The sequence below is a fragment of the Agrilus planipennis genome, unplaced genomic scaffold (genome assembly GCF_000699045.2).
Source record: "Agrilus planipennis isolate EAB-ADULT unplaced genomic scaffold, Apla_2.0 scaffold665, whole genome shotgun sequence".
Lineage (NCBI taxonomy): Eukaryota > Metazoa > Arthropoda > Insecta > Coleoptera > Buprestidae > Agrilus > Agrilus planipennis.
Genome location: NW_020439334.1, coordinates 1 through 9,787, shown reverse-complemented (window position 1 = coordinate 9,787; position 9,787 = coordinate 1). Strand labels below are relative to the sequence as shown.

Below are 9,787 nucleotides of genomic sequence, written 5' to 3'. Positions count from 1 at the left end.
TCTCTGACTGTGAAATCTGTAAAAAAAATGAAAATTATAGGTATAGAGGTACCGCACCGAATACGGTCGACAAGTAAGTATGAATGAAAATTGAAGTGTAGTCAACCTTTTTTGGAAAACTTACCAAAAACTGTGACAGGACAAGTTAAAGGGATGCTCGTAGAGTGGCGAAAATTATCGGTGACGGTTAAATCTGTAAAAATAATTAAAATTATACGTATAAAGGTACCGCACGGAATACGTTCAAGAAAAGGTATGCATAAAAATGGAACGTTGGTCAAACTTTTTGGAAACACTTACCCGAAATTGTGGCAAGACAACTAAAAGAGAGGGTCGTAGGGGAGCGGCGATGATAGGTGACTGTGAAATCTGTAAAAATAATGAAAATTGTAGTTATAAAGGTACAGAATAGTTGTAGAAAAAATATGCATAAATATTGGACATTAGTGAAGCTTTCTACCAAGACAACTGAAGGAGGGGCTCGTAATAGGGGGATAGTGATCATCGGTTACTGTGAATGCTGTGAAAATAATTAAAATTATCTTGTTGTGTTCATAATTATTACTACTGCAGAGGTAATCATAAGTAAACTATCAAGCGAAGGGAATGCAATTTTCTTAATTCAGTATAAATGACTTAATAGTACATTATTATACACTGCAATGATACAGTATGTTGTGGGTATTTTGGGGATACGAATAAATTGTTTCTCTACAAAACTAAACATACAATTAAATGTAGAAAACAATTACACCCTCCGGGTCAACAAATTTATTCCTAATGATACGATTTTCACTTTACTAAATACAATGTCGTTTATTCAATACCACTATGATGGTATTATACTATTTGAAACATTAGTATTTTCCAAAGAGAGGACGAAATGTTTGTATATTACAAGGAATACAATAATCATGAGTAAAGACCAAGGAACAAAATCGTTCTTATTACATTGATAAACGAAACAGTTCGAAATATTGGAAACATATATTTGTATGTCAAATCTTTCGTTCTGTTAAGAATCAACACATGTCTGTAACGTCTTAAAATTGTTTTAAACGGTTTGTTTGTATCATGGCGTGCTGACGTAAAATTCTTCAGTAAGGGCACTTAATTAAAGTTACGGAAATAATCTGTTCTGTAACAGAATAGTTTTCAGAAATTGCCACATGATGTGTGATAGGAATATGTAAACGATGCCGCAACTATTAATTAAGACATCTAATGTAAACAACATGCAATTTATTTAGTTATTTAAACCAGTAAAAACAATTTACATAGATGTAAATCCCACACAGGTAATCGCAGTTAGCTGTTTTGAAATTGTTTTTTAATTGATTCAACTTCAACATCCATATAGCCATCAACTTCAATATACATATAGCAATTATCTGCGATATTTCGCACAAAGGCCATGTAAGGTGTGTTTGTAAGTTATATCCAAATTTTTACATACGTATAACACACACACATACACTTTCATCCAATTAAAAAACAAAGATGTGAGATAATTGTAACCATACATAATTACAAGAGAACACATTCGGAAACATTATGTTAGTATTTTATGCGATTATCTGCAAATAATATCAATACTTTGCAGTAGAAATAACGCACTGACTTTTTAAAACAAACAAATGCGTAACGCAACTGTGCAATAAATAGTACGTTTTGTAAAGTGACAGAGAAACATATACATTACAGTGATCGGTAAAAATTGCATTTGTTCCGACTTAAAAGCTTCATTTTGATGGAACGCGAAGGAAGAAAGAAAATTGCGCTACAAATAACAAGACAAGGAAGACGATTGAAGTTAACTTTTCTGTAAAATCATGTTTTTGTGGAAATTTCCCATTAAATATGCCATAGTTATAATTCTTTGCCAATTGGATTTTATAAACAATAATGTATTATTATTATCCTCATTTTAATCAGTAAACTTTAACTAATTTTCCAACTAAAATCCCTATCCCTATGTTAGCGTACTTCATTAGGTGTATATTACACAAACAAGTGTACAATCATGGAAAGAAAATTATTGAATATTTATATTTATAATTTCGTCATTTGCATATTTACGAATGTTGTTTTCTATATTGTAATTATTTCTGCAACAAAATTAGAAATGTAATTCATTTACAGGATGTATGTCAACAGTACACGAAAACTTTCTTTCGGTACGGTGTTATTTGTACTTTGTCAAGTTACCGGATTAGTAGTTTGCATGAGGAGATTATTCACTCTTTTTTTGTCAAGTGAATTTAATGAAACTTCATTTTGCAAGCACATGTCATTTAGTTCCATTGTATAATTGAGTACAAGAAAAATAAATCACTGTCGACCAATCAGTTATGTACGTATAATTTTCTTTCTTTCAAATCCAAGTTCAAATTCGCACTACAACGGAAGCAAGGTCACGCGCAAGCGAAACGAAATGTACATGTCGGTACTTCATAAATAAATAAACTGCTTCCGATAACGATGTCTATTTTGTAGAATGTAGATTATACTATTAATACCTACCACAGTCAAAACATTCGTTAAGTTATTAGTCGTTATTGAAATACTTTTCCTTATTCAATTTAGCATTACACATACGCCATATATTGTTATTATAATATACAAACACATCATACGTGTATGTTGGACATCTCATACAAAAAACAAAACTATTTCAATTTTTCTTCAATGAACAACGTTTCTGATAAAAGCATAATACCAACAAATATAGCATAAGTCTAAATTGCATTTTACGCTTTTTCGACAAGGCAATTACAATTTTTTCAATTACTGTTGAACCGTACAATTTATGTACTACTTCTTTTCTTCTCATGTAATTAGATGTTAAAACAATATTCATTTCTTCCTTTTCATATTCGACTGTTACAGAAAATATTGAATGCAACTTTTACTGGTGTTTCGATAACTTCCATTTTGTCAACAATTGTAGTGTACATATTTAAAAGAAACTCGTATATCAATAACAATTGCTAGATTGGAGCATTTACCTAACAAGTATGAGTTCAATTCTACTTTGCAGTATAAGATATTAACAATGTTCCATCAGCCTTCCTTCTGACTTTGCCCATTTTATGTTTATAATGCAAAAAATGTATGAGACTACTAACACATTTTTCTCGGTATCGTCTATCGAGTTGTACCGATTTTGTTTTATTTTTTTCTTTAGAAATGACCTTAACATAAGAAACGAAAGTGCCCGCTTATTTACTTTTGCATAACTTCATTTTGTTCATAAACACACTTTTAATAAGATAACAGCATAATAGGTACCTATACATATGTGATATTATGTGATTTATTTGTTTTCGGGTAATTATCAGGTAGCTTTATCTGTTATCGTTTTTAAGTTTTTAAAGAGATACCTAGGTACCTCATCGAAAATTTGAAAGGTGCCAAACAAATAAAGTTGGCGAATCTTTAGAAAAAACATATACATTTCAACGTTGCCGAAGCAGGCCTTTTATCTTTATCTTTTCATATATGTACACACATGCACTTGTAGGTACAGTACGTATGTATATATGTATGTATATATTATATGCATAATATTTTTTTACTGTATTTGCTCCTCACGTAAACAGTATTCTGTACTTCCACCGTCCTTACTTTTTGTAAATGGACAACACGTTTGTCTATTTTTTCACATATTCTACCACTATTTATGCATGCACCACTTGTTCATAACATTTCATTTTTTGTACTTCTTTACTTACCTTTTTCAAAAATTCTTTCCTGCTTTCTTCTTATGAATGACAAATGATAACAACCAACTTTACATTTTCATATTTTTCAAATACTCTCATTGATAACTACAGACAATTTCTATTTTTCTCTTTACGCGCTTCGCGGTCACGGACGCGACATTTGAACGTTTACACGTGGTATTTCCCGATTTCTTCTCCAATGAAAAGCATTACAAATAAGTATTATTATCGTTACCAATTTTAATAAAAAAATTTTTTGAACGTAGACAACCCTAATCACTGCAGTGCAAATAAAAATAATGATAATATTTTTTATGATCGTAATGCTGTTTTTCATATGCAACCCATTTTACAAAATCTTTAACCGCTGCAACACCGCCATCTGCCAGGTGTAGTCACTACTATTTTGACAGGAGGAGTTAACACCGCATGGATAAAACCATCGACGTTTACTAATGGACATGCCTTAGCGGTCAGAATTGCGGTACAACAAAAGAAAGAGATGGAACGAAGTTTCGGACAATATCCATCTCTCTCACGATAGTGCGTAAGCGTGTCATGAAAGAAATAGCATTAGTTCGAAACTGGTTCGAAACCATACGCCATCTTCCTCACTTTTCGAGCCAAGAAATTATTACAACGACATACGGCTATGGCACGTCCACATTGAAGTGGAGGGGATCTGTAGTCTAGTTCAATGAACGTCCATCAGTAGACGTCGATGATACAAACTACTTTCGCCACCATAGATATTAGTCACTACGGAGTACATCATGAGACCATGAGTACACTTGTCTATGGGAGTAGACAACTGTCGTGATTATGGTCATGAATGCAGCACTTCAGCTGTATTAAATAAAGAAGTTATTCCTGAATCAAATAGAAAATCTTGCTCTTTCCCGTAAGTGTACTATGCTATCTCAATTATCAATAACTGGAGAATATAAGTGACAATAAGCAATTGTTATTTATATTATCCTAAAGATTGGTATGTATCATGTCAATAATCATCAACATACAAGCAGATGGATATAAGCATGGTGTCTTAGAAAGAATGGTGTAAAGTCTATCAAGCAATTATAAAGAAAGAAGAATGCCAAGATGATGTCAAGTTTACAACGTCAATCCATTTCTACGCATACTAATATAAAATAGAAATGAGTATACTGTCTACTTCATCAGTCGGTTGGTTAATATCCCACGAGTCCTACATTAACAAAATTTATGATACAGTAACTATTCAAGATAAAATAAAAAAATACAAAATCAATCCCAAACTATTTAAAATTGAAAATGGTTTTACAAAAAAATCAGCAAAAATTTCAGTTTCAAGTGATAATTCATTTGTTGTTCAAAATTTTGAAGATGTGTTGGATCCAAACGAAGTGAAGAAATTGTTTAATATATTTAAAGAAGAAACGAAATTCAGTAATATTTTTTCAGATAAATCGTCAGTTACAAGAAATAACGTGGAAGCAACAGATTCAGCTGAGCAAATTTATAAAAATTCAGGAAAAATATTGAATAAAGTTTTTGGTAAAAATGTGAGGAGTGATGCTATTGTTGCTTCTTTTAACAATGACTATTATTTGTTTCCTCCCAACTGTGAATTTTTTTCTAAAGACATATGTGAGTTACCATCAGTAATTGGAGATAGAGTGTATGATTTAATTTTATTGGATCCTCCATGGTGGAATAAATACATAAGAAGAAAAAGATCAAAAAACAAAAAGGCTGCATATACTATGATATATAATGAAGATTTGAAAAAGCTTCCTTTAGAGAATATGATTAGTGATCATGGGATTGTTGTAGTATGGTGCACTAATTCGAATAAACATCAAACTGCATTGTTGAATGATATTTTCATGAAGTGGCAAGTTAAATTTTACACAAAGTGGTACTGGATAAAAATTACATGTTCTGGTGCCCCGATTTGCTCTTTTTCAAAGCCTCCAAGAAAACAACCCTTTGAGCAAATTTTTATAGCAACTAAATGTGCATCATTGAAGATTCCTAAATCAAAAATTATTGTTAGTGTACCAAGTGCTTTGCATTCTCACAAACCACCTCTTGAAGAGATTTTAAAGGAATTTCTTCCAAATCAACCAAAATGTTTAGAAGTGTTTGCCAGATATTTATTACCCAAATGGACTAGTTGGGGTTTAGAAGTGTTACGATTTCAACATAATAGTCTTTACATCACAGACTAAAAAATTTTGTGATAGTAATATGAAGAGAATAGAAAATTATTCATAAGTATTACTTACCTGTTTTTTGAAATACACATCCAATACTTTTTCGTTTTAAACTAAACCGATTTTAAATTCGCTTCCGGGGTGTACTGCTACCGGAGTTAATAGCGAGAGCGGCATATTTTCTTTCCTGAAGCCCGCATACAGTTTTTTTTTTATCATACCCCTTCCCTGAAAGTACTATTTTTTCTAATTCTAGGGACGAAAAAGTGTAACTTTTCAGGTATGAAATCGCAATTATTTTAGTAGGGAAGTAGTTTAACATCCTCTGCAGAGGATGGTACGATCCTTTACTAAAACGGGAGTGAATGCGATTTCTTACCCGCAAGGGAATCTTGCACTTTATTCTTTGAAATCAGGGGAAAATATTTAGGCGTGTAGTAGAAAATTTTATATGGGCCTCAGGAGGAATGCACTTCCTCTCTGGAGTTTGCTCTCCCTCCTTCTGCTCAAGTGTTAATTCATACCCGGCAGGGGATGCCGCACTTTCTTCCTGCGGTGCCTAACGTATACCACTGTGAATTTTAAATAATTTCAGATTAGAGCATGAATGTTAAAAGCAATTGATATGAATCTTCTAAATATCAACTGCATTTTTGGATGCTTTTCATTGTAATTGGATTATTGTCTTTCTGTCTTGGTCGTCACTTATGTAAGGGTATTTCCGATTTTCATATCTGATCGTGAGCCAACATTTATATATAATGAAAATTAAAATTGATAATTGGTCTTGTAATGATTACTTTTTTGTTATCAATTTTATTACGTTGATTTCCTTTAAATATTTTTTTTTTCAAAAAAAAAAGAATAGACTAATCGATTATTATGTGGAAGTACAAACATATAAATAATTCATGTATACATATTTAAACGAAGGCTACGTGAATATTTAAACTCAAACAAAAAATATCTAGTGGAAGAGCCAAGCATTCAATGAAATAGGTTACTAAGAAATAATTACAGAAATTACAAGAAAAGGCTTTCTTTCAGATAACAATAAAATTTTTGTGGGTATAGCCTTTTTTTTATAACAAAAAACCAGACATTACAGATAGGGATTAAAGTAATTGCTCAATATTAGTATTTTCAAATTAAGAATGTTAATTTAAAGTTAATGGTATTTTCAGAATGTTTGACTTCAAATCCATTGAAACAATGGTTATGAGAATACTTAAAAATGTTAAAAGAAAATTTACAAGAAAGTTCAAAGCTATAGATTTAAATAAAATATAAACATTCTCCCTTATTTATTGTTAGTATTTTTACAAACTTAAAAAAAAAATACATAACTATCTGTAATAAAAGTAAACACTGTTGAACAAAAAAGTAACGAATTTCATTTTGGCTTTGAAATTTCTTGAATGTACCAATAGGGCAAAATAGTATACATATTGTTGTCGACTTTTTCATAAAATATTTGCTTTGTCCTATTATTATAAGTAAACTTCCACACTATATTATAATCATCGCAATTTTTTAGAGTGTCTTTTACTAAACAAAGAAATTCATACAAAAANTCTTTGAAATCAGGGGAAAATATTTAGGCGTGTAGTAGAAAATTTTATATGGGCCTCAGGAGGAATGCACTTCCTCTCTGGAGTTTGCTCTCCCTCCTTCTGCTCAAGTGTTAATTCATACCCGGCAGGGGATGCCGCACTTTCTTCCTGCGGTGCCTAACGTATACCACTGTGAATTTTAAATAATTTCAGATTAGAGCATGAATGTTAAAAGCAATTGATATGAATCTTCTAAATATCAACTGCATTTTTGGATGCTTTTCATTGTAATTGGATTATTGTCTTTCTGTCTTGGTCGTCACTTATGTAAGGGTATTTCCGATTTTCATATCTGATCGTGAGCCAACATTTATATATAATGAAAATTAAAATTGATAATTGGTCTTGTAATGATTACTTTTTTGTTATCAATTTTATTACGTTGATTTCCTTTAAATATTTTTTTTTTCAAAAAAAAAAGAATAGACTAATCGATTATTATGTGGAAGTACAAACATATAAATAATTCATGTATACATATTTAAACGAAGGCTACGTGAATATTTAAACTCAAACAAAAAATATCTAGTGGAAGAGCCAAGCATTCAATGAAATAGGTTACTAAGAAATAATTACAGAAATTACAAGAAAAGGCTTTCTTTCAGATAACAATAAAATTTTTGTGGGTATAGCCTTTTTTTTATAACAAAAAACCAGACATTACAGATAGGGATTAAAGTAATTGCTCAATATTAGTATTTTCAAATTAAGAATGTTAATTTAAAGTTAATGGTATTTTCAGAATGTTTGACTTCAAATCCATTGAAACAATGGTTATGAGAATACTTAAAAATGTTAAAAGAAAATTTACAAGAAAGTTCAAAGCTATAGATTTAAATAAAATATAAACATTCTCCCTTATTTATTGTTAGTATTTTTACAAACTTAAAAAAAAAATACATAACTATCTGTAATAAAAGTAAACACTGTTGAACAAAAAAGTAACGAATTTCATTTTGGCTTTGAAATTTCTTGAATGTACCAATAGGGCAAAATAGTATACATATTGTTGTCGACTTTTTCATAAAATATTTGCTTTGTCCTATTATTATAAGTAAACTTCCACACTATATTATAATCATCGCAATTTTTTAGAGTGTCTTTTACTAAACAAAGAAATTCATACAAAAATTTTAAACATACTTCTTTTTGCAAAAGCGTTCACAAGTTTTAGGAATGTCTGAAACTTGCAAAGGTAAGATTTTCTTCAAAATTCCAGAATCTGATCGATACCCTACCATGATAGTTTTTATTCCAACTAAAAAAGATTGAGTCCAAAATTTTAACAGTTTGTGCTTTTGAAAACTAAATTGTTGCTGCTGATTATCTATAAGTCTATTTGTTTTTAATTCAACAAAATTGGCATTGGTTAAAAAACTTTTTGAAGAGTGAGTAATATCACTTATTATTCCATCTACTTCAGCTCCATACAATAGTTTAAAATCATTTAAAAATGATTCAAAAACAACACAAAATTCTTCACACTCATTCACAGGCTCATTTTTATTGATATTATTATGTGGTGAATTAGAAAGTGTGTATTGTTCAAATTTATGGCCATAGTAATTGAAAAGTTCTGCTTTCTCAAAAGAATACTCGCACTTATCAAATTCACACAAGTAAATTGCTCCTTTCCACCTTACAGCGCATACTGTCCAGGATTGTTTTTCATATGGCGTCCTCATTAAAAGCGATAACAGTCCTCGGAAACAAATGAAATCAACATCTAATGTTTTACTACTGAAGTAATTTATACATAATTGCTTTTTCAGAACGAACTCTAATAAATGTTTTAGACCTTCATGTTTTGCAGTATCGGGCTTCTTAATAAACGATTTAAAACCATCATTTAAATCCAATGGAAGTTCAGGATAAATGAAGTATCTTAAACAGTTCAAGTCATTGTCCATCAATTTTCTATTTTTATCGACTGAGAAGCATTCTAGTGGTCTAGGAGTTGAAAGAGAAACAGAAACTTCTTTTTTATAAAGCAAAGTTTCAAGATTTTCCATAATTAATTATGTTTTTGTTGATGCAGTCATACTAATCAAAAATACACCCCTAGACTAGGTAAATAGATGTAAAACTCTCGAGATTTGGACGCTAGTAGTGACATCTAAGTTTACCCCACATTAGTAGACGATACTTGGAATATATATATAAATGGTATTGCCAAAGAAAACTTCGAATTTCACTGCCATCTTTACATCAAACTATGAAAGGTAACCAAAGGCGCGCATTTCAAAATTAC

General features: G+C 30.7%; 2 protein-coding genes and 1 long non-coding RNA gene across 5 annotated transcripts; 1 reads left to right on the top strand and 2 right to left on the bottom strand.

Moving 5' to 3' along the window:
- LOC112905687 lies at window positions 1-4,157 on the bottom strand. Of its 2 annotated transcripts, XR_003231943.1 has the most exons (4): window positions 3,735-4,157; window positions 301-369; window positions 125-193; window positions 1-16 (listed from the first exon to the last, which is right to left on the bottom strand). It is a non-coding gene; the product is annotated as an uncharacterized LOC112905687 (long non-coding RNA). The 2 variants fall into 2 exon arrangements; XR_003231942.1 differs by lacking the exon at window positions 3,735-4,157 and having other exon boundaries at window positions 301-2,202.
- Window positions 4,158-4,514: 357 nt separating this feature from the next.
- Window positions 4,515-6,041, top strand: LOC108743573 (methyltransferase-like protein 4). Of its 2 annotated transcripts, none has more exons than XM_018479146.1 (2): window positions 4,515-4,910; window positions 5,169-6,041. In XM_018479146.1, exons 1-2 carry the CDS (start codon window positions 4,883-4,885, stop codon window positions 5,936-5,938), a joined length of 798 nt encoding a protein of 265 aa, XP_018334648.1. In that variant the 5' UTR covers window positions 4,515-4,882; the 3' UTR covers window positions 5,939-6,041. The 2 variants fall into 2 exon arrangements, with proteins under 2 accessions (XP_018334648.1, XP_018334647.1); XM_018479145.1 differs by having other exon boundaries at window positions 4,516-4,626; window positions 4,751-6,041.
- Window positions 6,042-7,228: 1,187 nt separating this feature from the next.
- On the bottom strand, window positions 7,229-9,647 carry LOC108743572 (decapping nuclease DXO homolog). Its single transcript, XM_025978557.1, has 2 exons — window positions 8,625-9,647; window positions 7,229-7,453 (listed from the first exon to the last, which is right to left on the bottom strand). The coding sequence occupies exon 1, from the start codon at window positions 9,546-9,548 to the stop codon at window positions 8,670-8,672; it is 879 nt and encodes a 292-aa protein (XP_025834342.1). The 5' UTR covers window positions 9,549-9,647; the 3' UTR covers window positions 7,229-7,453; window positions 8,625-8,669.
- Between the last annotated feature and the right edge of the window lie 140 nt (window positions 9,648-9,787).

Coding starts and splice junctions, on each gene's coding strand:
- LOC108743573 (XM_018479145.1), top strand. CDS start 4,883: ATGAGTATACTGTCTACTTCATCAGTCGGTTGGTTAATATCCCACGAG.
- LOC108743572 (XM_025978557.1), bottom strand. CDS start 9,548: ATGGAAAATCTTGAAACTTTGCTTTATAAAAAAGAAGTTTCTGTTTCT.